This window comes from Acanthisitta chloris, unplaced genomic scaffold, assembly GCF_000695815.1.
Source record: "Acanthisitta chloris isolate BGI_N310 unplaced genomic scaffold, ASM69581v1 scaffold24042, whole genome shotgun sequence".
In the NCBI taxonomy this organism is placed as follows: domain Eukaryota; kingdom Metazoa; phylum Chordata; class Aves; order Passeriformes; family Acanthisittidae; genus Acanthisitta; species Acanthisitta chloris.
The window spans coordinates 1,799-26,205 of NW_008662587.1; the positions used below are offsets into that span (position 1 = coordinate 1,799).

The 24,407-nt window shown below is 46.7% G+C and overlaps 1 protein-coding gene across 1 annotated transcript in view; it reads left to right on the plus strand.

Moving 5' to 3' along the window:
• Window positions 1–24,407, plus strand: part of CLUAP1 (clusterin associated protein 1) — a 27,103-nt gene that overhangs the window by 1,714 nt on the left and 982 nt on the right. Inside the window, 9 exon segments of the mRNA XM_009070659.1 lie at window positions 1–30; window positions 331–510; window positions 1,764–1,859; window positions 5,437–5,520; window positions 6,298–6,431; window positions 7,808–7,949; window positions 15,859–15,931; window positions 19,839–19,943; window positions 24,105–24,160. The exon segment at window positions 1–30 is cut by the window's left edge and continues 28 nt beyond it. Coding sequence (XP_009068907.1) covers window positions 1–30; window positions 331–510; window positions 1,764–1,859; window positions 5,437–5,520; window positions 6,298–6,431; window positions 7,808–7,949; window positions 15,859–15,931; window positions 19,839–19,943; window positions 24,105–24,160 — 900 coding nt within the window.

The following is a 24,407-nucleotide window of genomic DNA, read 5'->3' on the forward strand; positions in this document are numbered from 1 at the left end:
TTCTTCATCAAGGCTGTGGCTCAGTTCATGGTGAGTCTGCCAGGGAGCCATGCTGAGGCTGATATCCCACACAGGGAGGAAAGATTGGCTAGTTTGAGTGCTTTCACTCAGGCCATTATCTGCAAGTGTCCTGACGTGCAGAGTGTGCACAGATGTCAGCAGCATCTTTCCTAGGAACACCAGGATTGTGCTGAGGAGAACTGGTGTGTCCAAACAGGAGGATTTATTCCTGCACAGCAGAGCTTGCTGCCCCAGAGAGAGCTTTGGAGTGAAGAGGGAAATGAGGGTTTTGTTGTTTGAGGGTGATGAATTCTTTATTTTTTCCCACAGGCTACCAAAGCTCACATCAAGCTCAACACCAAGAAGCTGTACCAGGCAGATGGCTACGCAGTGAAGGAGCTGCTGAAGGTCACCTCTGTGCTCTACGGGGCCATGAACACCAAGGGAGTGGAACGTTCAGACCTGAGTGAGGAAGACAGCAGCAAGTTCAAGTTTGATCTTGGCTCAAAAGTAAGGAAAACTTGTACTTGTTTTGGGGGCTTTGTGTTCACTTAGGAAAGGCAAATCCATTTGCTAGCTGACACTTAAGTGGAGAATGTTCTGGCAAGGCAGGAGGTGTGGTTTGAACTCACTCTCAGTAGCTGAGGTTCTGTGATTCTCTGATTTGTTTTTATCTCTGAAGTCTCAAGCAGAAGGATAATACAAGGCAACAGTGGCACAGTTCAGTTTGAGCTGCTCTTGAAATCATAGAAATACTGGAGTAGGCTGGAATAAAGACTATTTTCTACCTACTAACCTTGTAGCAACAAGAGCAGCTTGCAAAATACTGACTCAAAGTTGTCTTTCAACCTCTTTGCTTTGAAGGAAGGGGAAGTCTTCCTGTTAGCCTAGCAGACACCAAAGCTACTCAAGCCCTTTGAGAAATGTCATTTCTGGGTGTTAATAAAACATCCTCTCTCCGTACTGAAAAACTCAACACTTTGTTAAATGAGAGGAATTGCCTTTTTGCTAGCTTAAACACCTCTTTTATATTCTAATACCTTTGGTCTCTGATTCTCTTATGGCTCCACTGGGTCATGCCTCTTGTTAGGACAAAATCCTTCCCTCTGAGGGTGCTAAGGCACTGGCATAGGTTGCTCAGAGAAGCTGTGGTTGCTCCATCCCTAGAGGTATTCCAGGCCTGGTTGGAGCAACCTGAGCTAGTGGAAGGTGTCCCTGCCCGTGGCAGGGGTGGGATGAGAAGAGCTTAGAGGTCCCTTCCCACCCGAACCATTCCACAGCTACATGATCCTATGATTCTTGAGCAAATGGCAAACCCAGGGGTGATTCTTCCTCTCAATCTGGTATGTTTCTCTGAAGAAGCACCTGAAAAAAATCATGAAAACGACATGTAGATGATCAGTATTCATTACCAGTGCAGCATGCTGGTCACATTCCTTGTGGTTTATAAACCTTTTACTTTTCCATATGGAAAAGGTTCAGTTTCCCTTGGCCTGGCCAGCACATGAACCAACGACTGGCTGAGTCACAGGTTTAAAGATGTTTGTTGGGGTTTTTTATTGGCCTGATGTGGCCTGAATGGTGCCCCGTGTGGAGTGTTTTAAAGCCTAGAGACAGGCTCACTCTGATTCCAGTGCACAACTTCTTCAGTACTATAGGAGTTTTCCCTGCATATGCCATTTTAACACCAAAATGGGAAGTGTGAATTTTCTTTGGGATATTGAGGATTCTCCTGCTATTCAGTCCTGTTGCTGTGTTCCTAGATTGCTGACTTGAAGGCAGCTAGACAACTTGCCTCTGAAATCACCTCCAGAGGAGCAGTTTTCTATGACCTCCTTGGCAAAGAAGTGGAACTAAGGGTAAGTACATGCTGGAGAGTGAGGAAGGACTTGTGTTCACTGGGTGTTGCATAGGGAAAGGTGAAAAGTTCTCAGTGGTTCTTAGTGGCTGCATGTGACATGAATCTTTAGGGAGTTGGAAGGAATGGATCTGACAGTTTCCGTGACCTTCCACTCCTGCTTGTGCTCAGATTGCAGAAAGCTTGAGAGAACTGTTTGGCATTTTCTTTTTAGCAGGAAACTCAAACTCTATGGAACTGCTTGGAAATACTAACTTCATGTGCACCTTGTAGTGGTGGGGATGGATATGTTGCAGAAGATGAATGATTAATGGTGTCAGGGCAAGGCTCATTATCCCTGGTCAGGATCCTGAAATCTCTTGCATGTACTAAAATGCACCAACAGCTGTGACAGCAGTTATATGAATTTGAAAACACTGGAGTTTTATGTTCCCTGAGCTTTTCTTTTGTCTCTTTTTCCAAGCCATCCATTTCCAAATATTTAAATGAAGGCTCAGACAGGCTGATGATGTGTCTAATTTCCATCCTAAGTGAGGATGGCTTCATTTTCCAGGAACTGTGAAAGAAATGCCACCATTTGGCACTAATGGGTTGACTAGGTCTGTTTTCATAGTCTGAGCAGCTTTTGGGGAAAGATCATTGGGGAAAAGTGAAGTAAAACTCATGATTTCCTTTAGAAATGTTGACAAATTTGTGCCACAACCTTTACTTTCTCTCTTGGAGGTCTTTTTTTGCACATAATTTGTATAGAAACTGTGTAGAAAAGCTTTATACATTAGAGAAATTTTATTGCTTCGAGTCATGAAACACTTCTTTTTTTAATAAATTACTTTCTGGATGAAAACAAATTACAGCTAGAGAAGGTTTTAGGGAATGGTCCTATTAGGTGTATTGGAGATAGGGCTGTAAATGTGCATGTTTTTGGGGGAGGGTGTAAGTCTGTGTTTGTTTCCTTGGAAATGTGTTTCTGTGCTTTTCTGATGCCATTGCAAATACATTATTCCCTGGCTGAATCTGTAGGTCTTATGTATATATGAACTGCTCCCAAAGTCAGTCTATAATGTAAAAAACATTTAATTAAGGACAGAGGAAGAAACAAAACCTGCAGGTTTACATCTGCTCAGTTCAGATTATGATGCTGTTAAGCTCTGGGGGGGAAAAACCCCAAACAAACCCCATAGTTATGCTCTTCTTACCCACTGAAAACCCAACTGAAAATGCTGGAATTTCCTGGAAGCTGTGCTGTTCCTAGCCCAGCTGTGGGTGAGTACAGGTTAGGGTGTTGGTGTCCTGGGCAGAGCAGTGCTGGAGGCACAGATTTTGTTGCTGTAAAATGCATTTCAGCCTTTCATTTGCAATGTGGCTTGCAGTTTTCACTCTTGCTGGCTTAGGTCTTGGAGCACAGAAATTGCAGGTAGGATTTGTTGAGCTCAGTAGAGCTGATGAATGAGTTCTGGTGCCAGGCAGTGAGATCCCTGGGTGAAAAGCAAATTCCATGCATGGAATGTGTCTGTGTGTTGTTTCCTACCCTGCCAGGGGGATGTTCTCTGCACTGCATTGCTGTGTAACCTTAATTTTCAGGACAAGTGTGGCAGAGTAACTAGGCATGTTGAGATCTGGTTTGCTGTAAGATGTTTTCTGGCTCTTGTTTTGGATGGGGAAGGTGGAGGTCCGTGTGGGTTTGAGGTGAGGATGGGAGATTTTGTTTGGATTCCTTTCTGTCTTCCTATACTATACTAAATGAATAAAACAAGTCGCAATTGAAAGTCCCAGTGCTGGGATTAAGCCCAGAATCAAGAAAAGCAGAATTAATGTCAGTACTTTGGGCAAAATGCAGCACTGCTTCACTGTTCATCTGGGTGTTTGGGAGCTGACTGCTGCCACCCTGGGCATGGACAGAGGTGGGGAAAAAGTCAGTGCTCCGCTGTATCCCAGGAAAAGGCAAACTGGGGAGATGGCCAGATGGATCTTTGGGGGAGGGAGGGCAGATGAGGTGATCCAGTTCATGCTTTAGCTCACAGTAAAGCAGTGGTCAGACTGTGAAGGTCAGTTGTGCTCAGCTGGGGAAGGTGCTCCTGGGTTATTCCACATTACACATGCCAAAGGGAAAATTCCTGACTGTTTGTATCCTGACTCTGAGTGCCTCCCACTCTGCATCTGCCAGAGCTGCTGTGGCCACACGAGCAGGAGCCTGGCAGGGACCTGCCCTGCTCTGACCTGCATGAATTATTAGATACAGGAAGATAATGAAGCAAAATAATTCCAGAAGAAAACTGTCTCTGTGCTGGTGAGAGGCAGAAAGATTCCTGACCTCCTCAAGGTCGTTTTCGTTTTGTTTACCTCTTAATTAGCTCTGTAAAACTGAAGGAAAATGGAAATAATCTGGTTTTAGCTGTACTCAGCATTGAGCCTGTGCTGCAGACAGGCTGTGCCTGTGTTTGTTCTCTAATGCTCCTCTTGGCACTTCCTCCGTGTGTGACCTTGAACAAATTGTTTATTCCCTGTGCATCTGCCGTGTAAATAAAGGCATTGCTGAATTTTGTAGATTAAAGCTTCTAAGAGGCAGATAAAGTGTTTCCCAGGCTGTGGAGGATAAATTTTGAAGTAAGTACAGGGCATTGCTCCGAGTGCTGTTGTTATGGATACAGCTTCTTCCAAACCTGCGAAAGTCACCAAGAATTTAGTGGAATTAGACACTAGAATTAAACTCTTAGGGGAGCCAGAGGCATTTAGATCCAGCTGTGGAACTGGGGTGTTAATTACAGCACAGAGCTGCCACTCAGGACGTTGAACTTGGATCTTTATTCCCAGATTTTTGATGCAAGAGCTGATCCCTGCTGCCATCCCTTGTGCAGCTGCAGCTCACTGCAAGCTCCTTTGGGGAGAGGGAGAGCTATGTGAGGCTTGGCTGCATCACTCTCTGCTCTTTGGAACCTGACCACGAGAAGTGATTTCATTTGGAACCCTGGAAACATTTTTCCATCTGCCAAATGTTACTTATGTGGTCGAGACACTGCCTGGGGGCAGCTGATAAATTAATTTCCCTCATTTCCTGGGCTTTGGTTGCGAAATTGCCACACAGAGGATTTTTAGGGGAAATGTGTCTCTTGAAATTGGCAGAAATGTGGAGATTTCTCTGGTTTGCTGTGATGTTTTTGAGCTGTCCTGCTGCTTCCCAAACCCCAGCCTATCACTTTGAAGGAAAAGGGCTTGTTGCAAAGTGGGAAGATAAAATTAACCCTTTGAACCAATACTGTCCTGTCCATGCCCTGTTGGTACTTTGCCCAACGTGGCAGCTGCCAAAGATCTGCATTCAGGAGCACTTGCAGTCAGACAGCAGCACTTACCTTGCTCTGAGAAGGTGCCTTGATTGCTCAGTGCTAATCTCAGCCTCACTTAAATGACTTTTTCATCATCTCCTGTTCCTTAAATCATCTCAGCCTTGGTGAATAAACACTAAATCCTACTCAATTTATAATGCAGACGATCCTATCGTTGTTGCTTGATCACCCTCAGGTCTGCATATATTAGTTCCTTTGTGTACTGTTTAAATATATTGGTGTGTTTGTATTTCATAGGAAGCAAGAACGGAATCTATTGCCAGACCTTTGGAGATAAATGAAGCTGAAAAGGTGATGAAAATTGCCATTGACTGTGTTCTGGTAAGCAAAATGATACTTATTTAACTGCAAACATCTCATTTCTCTGCTGCAAGAAGAACATAGCTCATTTTCTCAACAGCCTAGGGCTAAGGGTGCCAAAGCCCACATCAACTCTGCAGTGAGTGGTGCTGCATCTCCTTAGTTGGTGGAGCTTAGTTCATGGCTATTGCAGGCTTTGGTAACATCAGGTGTGTGATCAGAAGTTCCTCGGGGCATTCCTCCAGCTGATGCATCGAAGAGCTGCCCTCCACCTCGCTCTTGGGAGAAAATACATGTGGTCATGTCCACTGCCTGTGTTGGGAGCTCAGGCATAGCCCCACAGGTTCTGCAGGAAGGCTGAAAATGGCCTAAACCAGCACAGACCTCTGCATCCCACTCAGCTTGTCTAAGCCCTGTGAAGTGTGCAGAGTCAGGGCTGCAAGAAGTGACTCAGAACGTGCTGGTGCCTCTGGGAGAAGAGATTTGCATGTCAGGAGATGTCCTTCTGTATCCTGACAGATTGTTTTCTGAGGAGGTTTCTTCCTATCTTCTGCTGCTTTTTCAGTGAGAAGGCAAACTAAAGTCAAAGCTGTGGGAGGGTTTCCTTTTCTTCTTTAAGGATGTCTGGGGGAAAAATCAGGTATTTGAAGTTTGTAAATGTCCAGTTAGTTCATTAAGAACTTTGTCAGTTCCATTGCCTGCTTGAATGAACACAGATGAGCTTATACAGAACAATGTTCAGCACATGAAAGGACATTTTAATTGTTCCAACCACGGTTCACCATCCTTCCCCTTTAGGAACAAGTCCAGAAGACTCAAGACATGTTGAATAATGTGGCCTTGGATGAAGCCAGTTTGGAAGCCAAGACTGAGAAACGAAAATTGGAGCTGGAAAGAAGCCAGAAGAGGCTACAGACTCTGCAGAGTGTTCGGTAAAGACTCTAGACTGATGATCTTCTGCAGAAAGGAGTGTGAGCATAACAGGTGGAGCTGATACACTCGACCCTTCTGCTCCAGCAGTAGCCACCAAGAGAAAGAATTCACTCTGCATCCCTTGTTGGGATTGGTTCCTCTGGGCAGGGTTACAGCCTGTCATAAGATCTAGAGAATTCCAGAATCCCAGACTGGTTTGGGTTGGAATGGAGCTTAGAGATGATCCAGCCCCAACCCCTGCCCTGGGCAGGGACACCTCCCACCAGAGCAGGTTGCTCAAGGCTCATCCAACCTGGCTGTGAACACTGCCAGGGTTGGGGCAGCCACAGCCTCCCTGGGCAACCTGGGCCAGTGTCTCACCACCCTCACAGGGAAAACTTCCTAACATCTAATCTAAATTTCCCTCTTTCAATTTATCTCCATTACTCCTTGTCCTGTCCCTGCAGCTCCTAACACAGATCCCTCTGCAGCTTCTTTGGAGCCCCTTCAGCTCCTGGAAGGTGCTCAGAGGTCTCCACACAACCTTCTCTTCTCCAGGCTGAGCAGCCCCAGCTCCCTCAGCCTGTCAGATGTGAGGCATCAAGCAGGCAGGTTGGTTTGGGGTGCAGCAATTAGCTGTGCAGTATAAGGACATCATCACGTCATCACATGAGTCTAATTGCTCCTGTAATGACCCAACACACTTCTGTAGCAAGTAAATCTCCTGCAAAGCAGGTGATTCACCACCCATGCTCCATGCTAATTTTTGGAGTGATGGAACAACAGGATAATTAACTTAAATTTGCCTGCTAAAGGGGCCAAAGTGCTGCCTTTGTCCCCGAGTGAAAGGAAATGGGGGTGGGTGCACAATAACCTTCTGTTTATGTAATTTCCACAGGATAATTTTGTGAGGGGTTTTGTTTTAGCTTTAATCTCTGAAGCAGTGTGCAGCCTGCAAAACAAAAGGTCCTTTGAGCCTAGTTTAGCAGACATGGAAAGGAAGTTGCAAGACCAAAAATGTATCTCAGAATTCTGCATATACAGGACAGTATTTATGGAATCATAGAATTTTAGGGCTTGGAATGGAGCTTAGAGATCATCCAGCCCCAACCCCTGCCCTGGGCAGGGACACCTCCCACCAGAGCAGGTTGCTCAAGGCTTTAGCCAACCTGGCTGTGAACCCTGCCAGGGTTGGGGCATAGACTCCCAGGATGGTTTGGGTTGGAAGGACCTTAAAGCTCATCTCATTCCACCCCCTGCCATGGGCAGGGACACCTCCCACTAGCCCATATTACTCCAAGCCCTGTCCAGCCTGGCCTGGAACACTTCCAGGGATGTGGCAGCTACAGCTTCTGTGGACATACTTCACTGAGTATTTTGTGCTTGTTCTCCCCAGTCCTGCTTTCATGGATGAGTATGAGAAGATTGAGGAGCAGCTGCAGAAACAGTACAGCAGTTACCTAAAGAAGTTCTGTAACTTGACCTACATGGAGCAGCTCCTAGATGACCATCACCGGGCAGAGCAGGAGATGTTTGAGGTAAGACAGCAGCACATTCCAATGCCTGACAGCCCTTTCCATGAAGAAATTCTTTCTGATGTCTAGCCTGAACCTACCCTGGCACAGCCTGATGCTGTTTCCTTTTGTCCTGTCCCTTGTTCCCTGGGAGCAGAGCCTGACCCCACCTGGCTGCACCTCCTGGCAGAGAGTTGGAGAGAGTGAGAAGGTTCCCCCTGAGCCTCCTTTTCTCCAGGCTGAGCCCCCACAGCTCCCTCGGCCTCTCCTGGTGCTCCAGCCCCTTCCCCAGCTCCATTCCCTTCCCTGGACACTCTCCAGCACCTCCATGTCTGTTTTGTCACAAGGGACCCAGAACTGCCCCCAGGACTGGAAGTATCTCACCAGTGCAACCAGTTAACCAATTGCTAACCAATGCTGTTTCTGTCCATCCTCCCCTTTGGACCCAGGGACAGCCATGCTGTGTTCTGGTGAGAAGTCTCTGATGTTTTGCTTCATTACTTGCTTAAGGGATAAAATAACTTGTCTTATCAAAGCTAACCTGGACATTTGACAACTTGTTAATCACTGTGAACCAAATTTCCCAGAAACCTCCCTATTTATAAACACTGTCTCTGCAGATGCTGTTTCACCTCATATCTGCAGTCAGCTTGGTATTTTCCTGTGTCTTGTTTTAGAATGGTCTGGTTCTTCTCCATATCCTTGCTTCTCCCCAAACAAAAAAGTCCTCAATTCAATCATAGTCTTGAAATGAAGCCTAAAATCTGATTTTTCCCTTCTGTTCAAATGCCATTGAGGCTTAATAGCAAAAGGAGAAATGCTTTCAACTGAGCTACCTGAAACTGCTTATAAATTCATGTGCAGAAGTTCATTAGTGAGTTGGTGTTCAGCTCTTCAGGGGGTTTTGTTAACAGATAATGAGACAACGAAAAAGCCTTTGTCTGTCAGGGCTGTGCTGTGCTTAGAATGTGGAGAGCATCTTTTATTGTCCTTTGTCCTCTTCTTTCTGTGGCACACCTGGGAATCTTCCCATATGCTTTGGCTTTTCGTTTCTCAGGATAAGCAGGAAACAACTCTTCAGTGTTGTGCAGAATTACAGAGTCAAAAAGATGTGTTTTTTCTCTGCACACCTCTGTCCCTTGTACCTGAAAATATTTAGACTATACCAAGGATGGAGCTGTGACCATCTCAGTGGGCAGCAGCACAGTGACTTGGGGAGCCACCACTGCTTTGCTGTTGTGTTAGAAGACAAGGATCTGTGTGTGTGTGTCTCTTGCAGACAGGTTTTCAGGAGTGCTTGAGGCCAAACTACTGTTTGATGTCAGTCCCCAAAATCAGGCTCTGAGATTTGGGAACTGAAAGATGAGTAATTTCAGCCTGGAGAAGAAAAGTCTCTGGGGAGAACTTAGAGCCCCTTCCAGTACCTAAAGGGGCTCCAGGAGAGCTGCAGAGGGACTTGGACAAGGGCCTGGAGGGACAGGACAAGGGGGAATGTGTTTCCACTGCCAGAGGGCAGGGATAGGTGGGATATTGGGAAGGAATTCCTCCCTGTGAGGTGCTGAGGCACTGGCACAGGTTGTCCAGAGCAGCTGTGGCTGCTCCATCCCTGGGAGTGTTCCAGGCCAGGTTGGATGGGGCTTGGAGCAACCTGTGCTAGTGTAAAGTGTCCCTGCCCATGGCAGGGGATGGGACAGGATTATCTTTAATGTCCCTACCAACCCAAACCATTCCATGATTTTAGTCTGGGTCCCAACTAAACTGAGACTTGCTGGTGCACTCCTGTTTCCAAACCAGTGAGGGGACTTTTATTTTTAGGAGATAATGCACTGTTTAACCCATTTTGGATTTGCCTCTTGCCACCCTGGAACACAAGGGTTTGTCTTTCACTTTGTCAGTCTTGATCAACTTTTCAGGTGATGCTTCACTGCTTTGACTCCTTGTTGGTGGAGCACAACTGTGGGCTGTTTATTACAGGCTTGAAAAAACCAAACAGTTTGCTCCAAAATGCTGCTGCATGTTGTCCTAAAGTTTACAATCTCGTGCCATTTTGCAGCATCAACAGAGGAAAAAGTGAGGAGGATAATTACATTTAATCCATTTTAATACAGCTCTCTCCAGCTGTCAGAAAACACTGGAAATTGTGTGGCTTTTTTTTTCCCCCAGCCCTGATTTGTCTTTTGTTCTACCAAGCAAATCTTAATTATCTCCTGCAGGAGCAGTGAGAGGCAGTGCTTTTATCACTGCTGTGTGTTTTGCTGAACAGCTTGCCGGCAGAAAGCAGCAGTGATGTAATGAGATTAACCCAGCACTCCCTGAGCTGCTCAGAGCTGAGCCACCACTCCTGGGCCTCCCTCCTGCCCTGGTGTGTGGTTGGGAGCTCTTGTTCTGATTGAAAGACCATTGCTGAACAACGAGACAGATGTCTCCTGCACTTGGGCTTGGAGCTGGTTTGATACCCATGTGGACACAATCCTGAGCCCTGTGCTCTGGGCTGGCCCTGCCTGAGCAGGGAGGTGGGACCAGCTGACCCACTGTGGTCCCTTCCCACCTGCCCCATCCTGTGACCCTGTGATGTGGGAGCTCTGTGAAATGGATGGAAAATAGGAAACTCTTTGTCCAGAAGTCCTCACACGACTCCTCTTATAGTGAGTTGCTCACACCTATTGACAAATTGTCATGCATTACCTATTCTTGGATCCCAGGAATTTAACCAAGGCTCACTGTCTTTGCTGTTGCCTTCACTTTCAGCCACCTCTTTTATTCTGCCTGTTCTTTTGTGCTGTTCATGGAGGTAATCCATGTTCCTGCACTTCTGTGCTGAGGCAGGATTTAGGTGCTGTGTCTCCTAAAAGATTTGCTCTTGCTTTCCTGCTTTGCCAGACAATTCAGCACACTTTGTTCACTTGGTCCTGCTTCTCAGATGAAATTGTTTTGCATGTTTAGACACGAAAGCTATTAGAGCTTTGGCTGGTCTGAAAAGACCAATTTTCAGGGGTTTTCAGATTTGAGGATTGAAATTCTCTCTGGACTGAGTGAATGCCTCTTTTTTAAAGGACAACACAGGTAATACAGTTTAAAAAGGCACTTCTGGAATTAACTTGTGCAATGCCAGAACAACTTGGCCATATCTTCTGGCAGTTGCCTTTTCTGTACATATATACATATTCTTCCTTGTGCTTCTCAGAGGAGACCTCTAAAGTATTTTCTTCTTCAGCTGCTTTCTTCTAAAGCTTCCTCAGACTGATTTTTATGCCAGTGCTGTGAAATCTCAGCCCAGGATCACTGTTGAAGTGGTAGACACGTGGAAGAGCATGTTCTGAGCAACTTGGTTATTTTCTTGGGTTTGAAATTGCTTAAATCATTTTTTTTTTCACTATTAGGATGTTTTCCAAGGGTATGTAGTGACAGAACAAGGGGGAATGGGTTCAAACTGAAAGAGGAGAGATTTAGAGTGAATATTAGAAAGGAATCCTTCCCTGTGAGGTGCTGAGGCACTGGCATAGGTTGCCCAGAGCAGCTGTGGCTGCTCCATCCCTGGGAGTGTTCCAGGCCAGGTTGGACAGGGCTTGGAGCAACCTGGGCTGGTGGGAGGTGACTGCACTCCAGAAGAAACATGGGATGAAAACAGTGTCCAGTGCATTCTGAATTTGCTGCCTCTTAGGTTTTACATGTTTTCTTTATTCAGTTTCTTTTGGTAACAAGGTAGAATAAGTGGATTATTCATCTTTTGGTCTTTCTGTCTTCCTTGCCAGCCTGCATTAGCTTTCTGAATATTCACAAGGACTTCAGGTGTCTAATTATGTAACAGAAATCACTTGGAATTCTCTCAGAATAAGAGACAATCAGATCACTTGCAGCAACACTGCTCAATATGTATGTTTTTCCCCAGAGATCACCCCTTAAATCCCTGAGAAACATTTTAATGGGTGATTGTTTGAAAGAAAAAGTTGAAATAACTCTTAATTTGGGATTGGTGTTTTGCAAGTGCTTTGCACAAATGACATAAGTAGGTAATGTTAGAATGATGTGTGTGAAATTGAGGAGGTTTTTACTCTGCTGCTGGGACTCAGCACTGGAGAAGGAGAGCTGTGAGCCTGGCACTCTGGTTTGCCCAGGCAAAACAGTACAGCCTGAGGTTTTGAACAGCCAAGTAATTGTCAGTTTGCTGCTGTGTGGAAGCACTTTCTGGTTAAGTTCTGTGAAACGGAGGAAAATGGAGCACTGTGCACATGTGAGCAGTGATGTGTCCTGGCAGAACCCTCAGCATGGGCTGGGGGGGTTAGTGCCCTGTGCATGGTCACTGCCACCTTCTCTCAGAGCTCCAGGATGCTGTCAGGATCCTTTGGAGAGGATTTTGTGTTGGGATGACCAGTGGGCCAAGCTGTGTGTGTCAGAAGCACTGCAGCAGGGTCAAACAGCAGGACTAGGGAAAGGGAGGGAGTCCTGGGGCAGATTGAACACCTTTCTGCCTTGGGACTGAGAGTCATGTTTGGCTAGAAATCTGTTTCCATTCCTGTTTGGGCTTACCCTGAGCACGTGGGAGTCCTGAAGTCAATGGACATTTCCATTATAGGTCACTGGGAGCTGTGTGCCTGTCTCCTGCTCAAGCTTTGTTGCATCTTTGAGAGGACTGTGGAGAAGGCTGACCTGACCTGTTGTGCAGGATGTGACTCCCCTTGGCAGTGTGGCATTCCCTGGAAACACCTGCTGGTGGCCATCTGCTAATGGGAAACAAGGGCTTCAGAGCATCCTGCATCCCAGTTCCTGCTCAGCCACAGGAGTGTTTAAACCAGCAGCTCCTGTCTTGATCTGTAAGCTGGAATGAAGCTGTCCCTGCTGTTATGTGGAGAACACAGAGCTGTGGGGGCTAGAGAAGAAGGATATATAAGTCAAACCTGGTGGTGTTATAGGTTGCTGGTTGCCCAGGGATGATTACCTGCTCCTTTTGTGTTAAAGAATCAGAGCCTGTTGCATGAACAGGCCTAGAAACAGTGCTTGTCATCCCCTTTTCCAAGAGATTTGTGTGCATCATTACTCATCTGCACTTCCTTCTTCTCTAACCCACCATGATGAGAAGTGTAAAAATAGCTTTATTCCAGTTATCTGAAGAGTAGCTAGAGCACTGTCCTGGTGAGCAGGAACTAGGACTGCAAATGTTTTCAAGCTGGTAAATGGTAAAAGCCAGGTCTGTAATCCTGGGCTCTAACAAGACTTAGAGGTTTGCTGCTGCTGCCTCTTAATTTGGGTGGGAAATCAGAAATAAACTGAAGTGTGCATGAGCCACTCGGTGAAGAGGTTCTTTGCCACAGCAATGCGAGTGGTATTGGAGCTAATTGACCTCAAGGTGGAAGGCAGCAGATTCCATTATCAGTTCCTGGAACCATCAAGTTTACCAAGCACAACTGCTCTTCAGTCTGATAAACACTCTCCCTGAAAAGAGTGAGTAGTCCTGACCCCCTGCACCCCCTTGGCTGTGACGCAGGGAGAGGCTTGTGCTGCTCTTAGGCTCTGGTGGGGACGTGGCAGTGTCTGCCTGGGGGTGGTGGATGGGTCACTGCTGCCACTGCTAACTTCAATCAGCATTGATTTGGGTGATGATCTCTTCAGGCACTGCAAACTGACCTCAGGTTTGCATTGCAGAATTGTGCATTAATTCAAGTAAATCACACATCCAAACAGCATCACTTGTAAGTTTGGTACAATGGAAATGTGATCCATGGAGGGAATGTTCAGTAGCTGTTATTGAGTCATTATCATTCAGCTCTCCCACAAAAGCAAATAAGGAAAATAGAGAATTGTCACTGTGGTAATTGGCATTATCTAATGATGACTTCATTAGATTCACAGGACAAAGTCCATCATCTGTTGTGTTATTTTAGGCAGTAATGAATTCCTCTGTTACTGCTTACTTAAAATAATGATTTTGACTGGAAAATCCTGAGCAAAAAGTGTTGGTCTGGATCTTATTTTTTTCCTCTTCTTGTTTCCTTCATTCTGCTTAGGTTTCCCTCAGTACTGGCAGATGATTTAAAGCCTGTGATCTTGACTGGGCTCATGTCACAATCTCTGCCAGTGCCTCCCAATATTTCTGTCTCTCCACAGTCCTCTTGAGCTCTGCCCTGCCACAGACAGTCACATAAATCCTTAGCAGACAGGTCAGTGCTGTGTTTCCTTTAGTGTTCTACTCCTTGGCTCTGACCTCTGGTTCCTGGGTGGTTCAGGAGTATCTCTTACAAAATAGAACCCCAGAATGGTTTAGGTTGGAAGGACCTTAAAGCTCATCCAGTTCCACCCCCTGCCATGGACAGGGACACCTTCCACTAGCTCAAGCTGCTCCAAGCCCTGTCCATCCTGGCTGTGAAATGAGCACAGCACAGTAGTGGAGAGGAGTATTAGAGGTGAAAAATTTTGGGTTTGGCTTAGGTGTTTTTGGTGATTTTTTTTAAAAATAGAAAACCAGACAACTGAATAACTTTTAAAGCTGATTTCTTGGTCACTGATTGACAGATTAACTCTTTTCCCAGCAAGGACAGCTGTGGCATCAGTCCACATTGCTTGAGACTTTGTCCAGTACAGTCCTAACAGCCTCCATGGTCAGAGGCTGAGCAGTCTCTTCATAGTATCATGGTGTGTTGAGGGTTGGAATGGACTTCAGAGATCTTCCAACCCCAACCCCTGCCCTGGGCAGGGACACCTCCCACCAGAGCAGGTTGCTCAAGGCTCATCCAACCTGGCTGTGAACACTGCCAGGGTTGGGACAGCCACAGCCTCCCTGGGCAACCTGGGCCAGTGTCTCACCACCCTCACAGGGAAAACTTCTGCTTGATAATCTAATCTAAATTTCCCTCTTTCAATTTCTCCCCATTGCCCCTTGTCCTGTCCCTGCAGTTCCTAGCACAGATCCCTCTGCAGCTTCCCTGGAGCCCCTTCAGCTCCTGGAAGGTGCTCTGAGGTCTCCACACAACCTTCTCTTCTCCAGGCTGAGCAGCCCCAACTCCCTCAGCCTGTCCTCACAGGGAAGGTGCTCTTTGGGCAAGCTGTGCACTGTTTGATCATTTTAACAGAATATGTGTAATGTCTACAGGAAAAACTGGAGTAACCTCTACAGAAAACTTTTCTATTGCATCACAAGTCAGTCCTGAATCATGCCAGGGGAGAATTAATTCATTTACTGCATGAGGCTATAAGGGGAGAGCTCAGAGAGAGGGAGAGAGTTCACACAGAGCGTGAGTGTAGCACCCAGGTCAGGAAACACATTCCATTGTGCAAGAACAAGCAATTACCAACCTGTCATCCCTCACCCTGGGCTGATGGTCTCCTTCTGTTTAGTCCCTCCCTTCTGAGCTCCCAAAGGGCAGATGGTAATGTCTAGGTGAGACTTTGATGCACAGTCTGCCTATTGCAGAGGAGCAGTGGCTGCTATGCCTCACGTCTCAGGACCCTCATGCTCTCAAGTGTGCTGTTCCCTGCCAGCTCCAAACTAGCTGTGGGTGCTACAGTGTTGGAGCTGGACAGAATGAAGCCAAAACTTGCTAATTAATTAGGGAAGCTTTAGGAAGAAGTGTGTGAGAAACATTAAAGCAATCTAATTTTGAAGTCCTCTTGCATCCTGTTGTTTTAAGGGTGGTTTTGGAATACACATGACTCTCTGGCTTTGTGTGGCCTGAGCTGTTAGCATGGAGAGCTGCTGTGGTAAGTGGCACCAGTTTGTGTATCTTCAGCCACACAAGCTCTGTGTCCTGACCCTCACTGGCAAACTATGTAGGAGCTCCCATGTTTCAACTAGGACCTTTTTTTCCTGAAATATTTTCAGTGCTGTCATTTTTCTAGTCTCAGTCTACCTTTGAGTTCTCTTAACTGCTGTTCTGGGATCATCCAGTGAGCTGCTTGGCTGTGGCAGCTTCTCCAGCCCAGTTGTTTCCACCTCTTGCAGGAAGCAGCAAACATGCTCCGACTCATGCAGAACAGGCTGAAGGAAGAGGAGCAGCACCTGCTGAAGAGTGGAAGTAAGTGGGATTTCTTCTCCTCTGGTGTTAGCAGAGAAGTTGTCAAGTCCTGGCTAGGTCAGTGTGTGAGTATCCACTCAGAAGCATGGAGTGGGGGTAGCTGACAGGCTGTAACTCCAGATAATACATAAAATTGGCCCAAATGTTTTGCATTCTGGCTCTTCTTTCCTTTTGCTAGCATGCACTGCAGATCACTTTTATTTCTGCCAGAGCAGCTCCATCAAACCACTGCACTGAAAGAGAAACCAGCACTAAATTGTATGAAAAACTGTTCTCAAATGGCACAAAGTTTTTGAACTCTAGATACAGATCAGGCTTCAAGTATTAGCTGCATGATGAAAATACACCCAATTAAGTATTTGCAGCAGTATAGAAATGTATTTTGTGCTGAGCAGGGAGGAAATTGCTGTTATTTTTCCAATCTTTACTTCACATAAGAAGCTCTCAGAGAAGCTGACACACAGTGTGATGTTTCTCACATCCTGCTGCCCTTGTGCCACATCTGAGGCTGCTGCCAAGTAACAGATCTGACTGCCTGAAACTCAGGGCTTGGTCTCCTTGTGGTTAGTGGCTCAAAACTTTGTCAGACACTGCTCAGGGGAGCACTGTGAGGGCTGTTGGCAGAGCTGTCAGCAGGTGTGGGTACTGGGTGCTCTGACACTGGAGTGGTGTGAGAGGAGAGGGATGGAGGTCACTGACCACAGTTCAGGATGTTTTCTCAGGTTCATTCAGAGTTGTAAAAATATGTTTGTGGGCGAAGAGGAGCAAATGGGAATGTTTCTAGACTGAGACACAGTTGTTCAGACTAATCAGCTTATTACACTTAAAGGTATTTCTGACATTTTCCCACATTGTTAAGAAGGTTTTTTTAAAATTTAAAGCCAACCACATGTGTCCAGGCCTTGCTCAGTAGTTCTCAGTACCAGGATGAGGTTTTTTTAGAGGTCAGGTGGCAGATCTCAGTTTCACACTGAGGACAAAGGATGTTCCCTCCTGAAATTTGTGTCAGAGCATTTCTTCCCCTCAGCCTGCAGAGGTGTGTAAGTGCTCAGGCTGATGCAGAGCCTGGTGCTCCTGACTTGGGTGGGACAACAGGATGAATTTGGTGGAACTGAGGCTTTCATCTGGGCACTGAGCTTCACTGTTCCTTCAGTCACACTGAAATCCCAGTCCACCCTGTTTTTTCCTCTTCCATTATTTCATGCCATTTGTTAACTGGATTTCATTTGGATCAGGTGGCTGTCTGTTGCCCACTTGGTTTTTCTCACCAAAAGCAGCATCCTACTGACTGCAGGAACTGCTGTGGAGCCAGTGCCTGTGTGTACAGAGGTTTTATTACAGAGCTGAACACGTTGAGCAGCACTTCCATCTCATTCCAAAGCATATCAATAAACAATGTCCTCCATGCTCATTATCTGCCCCACAGCAGTGTCTGGTTTTACAGTTGGACACGTTTGCTTGAATATTGATGCAAACTACCAAATCTGTAATGAAATCACTGCTAAGTTATTAAGTCCTGCTGCTTTTCCTTCAAGCATTGCAAATTACCAGAAATTAAATCATTTGCATGCAGTATTATCTGCCCAGGTATCAGCTCTGGCTTTTTCTGGGAGCAGCAGGTGTGCTGAGGAACAAACAACCCACCTTCTGGAGTGGTGCTCTGCCCTGCAGCCAGGAGGTACTGTCTGCCTTGGACTGCTCTAAAGGAAATTCATTTAGCTGACTGAAACCTTTATGAAGTGGAAATGTTGAAAGGAAAGCCAAGTGGGGCTCAAAATCCCAGAATGTTCTCTCTTGAGTACACTGATATCTAAAGATTTTTTTTTTCTGTGCCAAAGAGGCAATGACAGCTGTGGTAGGTGGGCTGAGCACAGAGTTGTTCTGGTGATTACCTTTTCAAAATAAAAACACAGGAACACGTTCAAACAGCAGCCTGAAGCTCCAGGAGTGGCTGGAGTGCCCAGGAGTGTGCTGCAGGGAGCTGGGGGTGCTCAGGGCTGCAGGAGAGCATTGAGGCACCAGGAACAAGTAGATTCACTCCTGTGTATTATTGTCTTGGTCTCAAGGGAAATGTATTTTGCATGTTGTATCTGAGAGTCTGAGGCCACAAAAAGTTTGAAAAAGTTTCTCAGGAAAGTGAAATGTCAAATGTAAGCCACAAATTGTCAGAGTTGTGCCCCAGCAGGAGCAGAATCACATTGCTGTGCTCTGCTCCAAGTCCTGTCCCCAGAGGACTGTGAGCTGGTTTGCTGCATGGGTTGTTGTTGGAGAGCTCTGGCTCCATCATTGTGGAATCACAGAATGGTTTGGATTGGAAGGGCCTTAAAAGCTCATCCTGTTCCACCCCTACCATGGGGACACCTTCCACCAGCCCAGGTTGCTCCAAGGCCCATCCAGCCTGGCCTGGAACACTCCCAGGGATGGAGCAGCCACATCTTCCCTAGGCAACCTGTGCCAGTGCCTCAGCACCTCACAGGGAGGAATTCCTTCCCAATAGTCCATCTAACCTGCCCTTTGGCAGTGGGAACCATTAGTCCTAGCTCAGCTGGCAGCCAGCATGGAGCAGAAAGGGCTGATGGGGATGGAATTGGTTTGGCAAAGTAACTGTAAGGGCTCTCTGAGGCATCCTCAGCTCTGGCCAGGGCTGCTGCCTAACAGAAACACAAATGACAAGGCCTCAGAGGGAGAAATTGCTGCTCAAAGGAACAAAATATAGAACAAAGAGCAAGCAAACCCACAAGATAAGAATGAGGGCATTTAGGGCATTTTAGTAGCAGTAAGAGCCATCCCAGGTGTGATAAACTTCTTTAATATACAGAGCATGAACCTGAATCCTTTATTTAAGCTCCACATGGCTCTTCCCAACGAGTTTGCCCATGCAAGGGCTGAACAAAGCCTCAGTTTCCTAAATGCCAAGTAAACAGCAGCAGCATCCAGGTCACACAGCAGTGAGTGATTTCCTCACTTGCCAAAGAAGAAAGTGCAGCTTAGATAGAAATTCTAGCTAACACTGCTGGAGCCTCATAATCTTACCAGGGTGTCAAGTGGTTCCCTTGCTGCTATTATTTTGTCATTAACTTAATGTTGCAATGAAAAAGATGACAGAAAAATGTCTAATATTTGTATATTGTCTCATAATTAAATATTGCAAAGATGTGTCAGCTCATTACTAATCCTAATTAAAGTAGTTATTTTGGTTTCCAGCTCAGACGTGTATAATTAAATGTACCTGGGAAAGAATTGCCTATTTTCTCTAAATAATCAGCAGCTATTGCTGCTGTGCTGGTTGTTCCCATGGGGTCCTGGCACTGGAGATTCCCTGAGCTCCTGCATTCAGGTACCCCTAGGATCAGCACTGGTCTGTAGGAGCAGCTGGTGTGGAGCTACTCATCTGTGTCAGGGGAGGGTTAGGTGGTTATCAGGACAAGGTTCTTCCCCCAGAGGTGTTTGGGCACTGGAACAGCTCCCCAGGGCAGTAGTCACAGGTTTTGGTACTGCATCAGAGTCAAAGATCAGGAGATGTGTCAATAAGCTCACACTTACTAACCTTTTAAAAGAGGTATATCTTGAAATCAATTGCTGAATTAGCACCTTGTGACTGTCCATATGCTTCATACCCAGAGGGGTGTTCAAACAGCACCTTGATGGTCCAGTCTGGGACTGTCCCAGGACAGGTGTTGTAGTGCTCTGTGCTGTGGCACTGATGTGCAGGAGGATGACTCCTTTGGGTGTGTGTGTTGGCCATTTCCCTGTGCTTGTCAGTAGAGCCAGTCCTCTCTGCAGCTGCATTTTTGTTTACTCTTGGGCTTGAACAGAGGTAGACACTACTGTGTGTCCTGTGTCCCACTGCTGCTCTGAGCTGTGCATTGGTTTGAGTGATGCTAATAACTGGTTGTTTTGTCACTAGGTACTGGTGACTCTGACATTGACATCCAGGAGGACGAAGGGTCTGACAGTGACATGGATGGGCACATCATGAAGCAGCACATTGGCACAGAAGCTCTGCTGCAAGGTACCTTAGCCTTTCCTTCCTTGCCTTTCTTCAGAAGGATATGCTGGAATGATCTGAGTGACTCAAAGAGTGAGAAGCCCCTGTTATCAGTTAGGTGTTGGCACTGCTCAGCTCTCAGGAGCCAGAGCAGGATAATGCCATGTGGAGAAAGCAGTGCTTTCAGGGGGGCAAATTAAGGAGTATTTACTGGGGAAAAATTGCTGAGTGAGAAAAGTCCTGCCTTGGGGTTGCCTTACAGATTCTTGAAGTTGTCTATACAAAGCCTTAGAAAAGCAATGCCATTTCTCACTGCAAAGCATTTATTTCCCCTTAGCTGTTGGCACTTTTTATAGCAGAGTCTTCTTTAAAATGAGACCTTTAGTGAGGCCATAAGAGCACCTGCACTGACACAGGCACGGGTGTAGCAGGTGGGTTCCTGGTCTCAGGGGAAGATATCTGGCTGCTAACACAGTTCCCGTGGAGTAGAATTGTAGCTTCTGGCTGCTGATCCCACTGGAGCCCTGGCCAGAAGCAACTCCCAGGAATTACTGTCTGAGGGTCTGTGTTTCACTCAGGTAGGAAAAGAATTGTTCTGCTTAGTCCAGGGTTAAGCAAAATGCACTCAGGAAATCAGGTTACTTCTCCTTGTTAGCAGTGAGGGATTGTGAATGTCAGCAAAAGCTTCTCTGGGGTCTGGATGAAGCATCTGTGTGGGGATTTCAGAGCATCTCTGTGGCCTCCCCTGGACTCACTCCCAGAGGAGTGTAGGAATTTTGCTCAGGTTCCCTCCTGCTCTCAAGCTGTTTCAACCCTATCAGCATTTCCTGAGCCAGATGTGGCTTCCACAGACTTAACCTACCCTCAGTAGAGTCATTTTCTCTAAGAACCTGTCCAGTCTCACCTTGACCTAAAGGGGATTTTGAAATCTGCAATATCAAAAGAGGCAGATTTTGATGTTGGGTTTACATGTACAGATTCATCTTTCCAGCCTGTTTTGGATCAGTGTTCTGAAATGCATTCTGGCATCCCCAGGCTCTGTCCTCCTCCCTGTGGCAGCAGTGGCAGGTTGGGGCACACAGACTGGCACACTGTGCTGCTGCTGGCAGGGCAGGCAGGGCAAGTGTTACTGAATGGAGCAGAAGTGATCCACACTTGGAGAGCTGTGCCTGTCTGTAGTAAATCACGCTCTATTCCACACTGCCAGGCTCTCTCAGCTGCTGTAAACCAATTATCCCAGTGCTTTAGCTCTTGTTTCCTTTTATAATGCTGCTGTTAAGGGGTGTTTTTGTCCTGTCTGGACCACAGAGACCAATTCACCACCGAGACAGGAACAACTTCAGCTCATTTGGTCTTTACTGTAAGGGGACAGCTTTATAAACCCTGTTTCTCAGCAGACCAGAGTCACACAGTGAGAGCAGCTCTCTTGGAGCCTCTTACCGTGGCTGCCCTGACCCAGGGGATCAGTGTGGTAATGATGTGTTGGCAGTTGGGCACTGAGTGCACTTGCTGTGAATGGATAAAGTCTGTGTCTGTGGAAGTTCTCTCTCCTGCTTGTGGCTCTATTCAGATTTCTGCTGCAGAAACAGGGATCAGGGTCTCTCTGCTGCTTCAGAGTGCCTGGAGTTTGTGTTTTTGGGGAAAAAGAAGCCAGAAGAAAGCAAGGCCTGAGTCTCCAAAGCATCAGGAATCTGTAGTTCCCATGCTCAGTGCTCTTGCAGCTGCTTTTCAGAAGCCAAATTAGATTTGGATGTCTGCAGAGAAGGGAGAGCTACTGTGGCATCAGGTGGGCAGAAGTGAGTCAGACAGGAACAGCAGCTGTGACACAGGCTCTGCTGGGCACCAAATTCTTACCTTTGCAGTCCATCTGGAGTTTGGGAATGTTGTGTGTAAGCCTAGAGCTCCTCTGAAAATCCCTGTCTGATTTCTTGGCCCCAAGCCTGACAAACAGAGCTCAAGGAGCACTTGGCCAGTGCTCTCAGGCACAGGGTGAATTGTTGGGGTGTCTTGTGCAGGGCCAGGAGTTGGACTGGTGATCCTTGTGAATCCTTCCAGCTCAGGAGATTCTGTGATTCTCTGATTAAGAACACAGTGCTCAAAGGGCACACAGAGATCAGAAAGGTTATCCCAATTTTCTGTGTGTGGAAGGGAATGTGATGCAGAGGGAATCTGAGTTCAGAGTTGTCTCTGAGTTCCCATGGGGAATTTGCATGTAGCAGTGTGGACTGCCTGCAGATCTGCAGACTGGGAGCAAACTGTTCCAGCTGCAGATCCACCTTCCCCTCCCCTCAGGCTGCCCTAGCCCTGTGGGCTGCAATTGCAGCTTGGGCAGGCACAGGGTTAGTGTACCCACTGCTGGCTCAGGGGCTGTAGATCCTTCCAGTCCTGTGGCTGCATTGCAGGCAGGTCCAGAGGTTGGTGCAAACATCACACACAGAGGGAAAATGTTAAAGTAACACTCCTGCCTGTGTCATGGAAGCTCTTCTGCCAACATGGAAAATCTGCTTTCTCTCCTCTTGACAGCTTAGGACACAGGTGAAGCTCCAGTCCCTCTGCATCCTGAGCTCTCTCCTGGCAGTGTCCCAGGGTTGTGTTGCAGGACCTAATCCTGCTGATCCCACAGTCCCTAGTTCAGAGATGTATTTCTGGCTTAAACAACACACGGATCCAAGTCTGGGCAGTTCCTGATTCTGGTGTTCCTCCAGGTGTAAGCAGTTAGATGCCCATGGGGTGTCCTTCCTGTTCCCACTGATGGATAAGCAGCATCCTGCAGACTTGTGAGCATTCTCTAAGCTCTTCCCTTGGCAGTTTGAACTGTCCCATTCCATCAGCTCTCCCTATGTGATATCTTGATTCTCTTTTATATTCAGGATCTCTCTCAGCTTTGTCTTATTTTAGGAGCTCCCTGCAGCTTTCTCCTTTGGAGGTAGTAATTCCCTATTTTACACATTATGCTGAGCCTTCCACGGAGCAAAGTTGCAGTTAAACTCCCAGAGCCATCTGTAGGCTGGACAGAAATGTGGTTCTGTTCTTGTGTAATGATGTCAGTTGTAATCATCTCCAAATTTATATAGTTTAGTCTAGCATAAATTGGAGCAAAAGTTTCCAAAGGTCAAAGAGAGAATTTATGTCCAGGATTCTTGTAAATCCCATTGCCACTGCCTGTGTTATCAGCAGCCTGATGGACAGAGGACACTGCTTTTTATCTATCCTTTACATTACCTGCCTTAATGCAACAAGGGCTTTTTAGTAAGCTGTGGATGAGTTAGGCAGCTCTTGCCTACTAGTAACTGAGATCAGTCTGTGTGGGATGAGAGAGACCTGTCATCTTTTGGGCAGTACAAAAGAGGTTTGGCAAGACATGTTTTTAAGCTGCTTTGTTTTCATGCTAAAACCAGTAAAGATTGGATTGTTTAGGTTGGAACATTCCGTATTTGGCACAGAGGAAGCTGGTGGTGGCAGGAGATAAGCAGATGGTGAAATGGGATGGTGACAGCAGTTCTGTAAGTAGGATGCAGTGAGTTCTGAGGGGGTTCTGGTGGCTGCAGGAACAGGGCTGAGTCACCCAGGCAGCCCACACCAAATTTCCCTGGTCACAACTCTGCTATGCCCATTCCCAACACCTTCCAGGCTCCTTTCTTAGCAAAGAAGACTGTGCTAGCATCTTCCTCGTTTCCTATGGCCTCTGCTATATGATGAAAAATAGCAGAGCAAGGCACAAGCATGTTCTCCCTTTTCAGTGAGTCTCCACTTCTCTCCTCAGATTTACACATCCAGCTCTCTGCAGGAAATTCTTGAGGTTTGCCTTGGCTCTGCATGGGATTCCTGTGAGATGTCAGGCCCTCCTGGAGTATCAGAAAGGATCTGAGCTCACTAAAGCACAGGAGGCTTGTCACATGGCAACAACAGGCTTTTGTTCTGTGTACCAACACAGAGGAAGAAATATGCCAGTTTGCAGATTCTTGGGGTTGGAAGGGATCATTGCTTCAACTCCTCTGCTCAAACAGGAGGTTTGGGCATGTTGTCCAGGAGTACATCCAGCTGGGTTTGGAGTATCTTCACTAATAACCTTTTTACTGCCCTCACAGTAAAAAAAAAAGTGGTTTCTAGTGATCAGATGCTGTTTCCTGTTTCCCAGTGTTAGCCATGAGCCAGGCTTTATGGTGCTTCTCTTGGCCCTTGCAGGAAGAGCTGCTGCACGGATTGTGGGAACGATGCAAGGTGGAGACACAGAGGAAGATGTAAGTAACCATCCCACATGCCTGTAGAGCTTCTCTGGCAGTGCTTCAGAAAGCCAACCCTCTCCTCAGCTAGGGAAAAAACCTTTTTACCTGCTGACTCTCCATGCCCCAGGCCTGCTCTCCCACCCCTTTCCTCCAGCTGACTGCTCTCCTGTCTTCCTGGTTCTCCTTTGCTCCTGGAGTCTGTGCTGACATGTGCTTTCACCACATCCTGCAGTGCAGTGCTAGTGGCACACAGGCTGCAGGA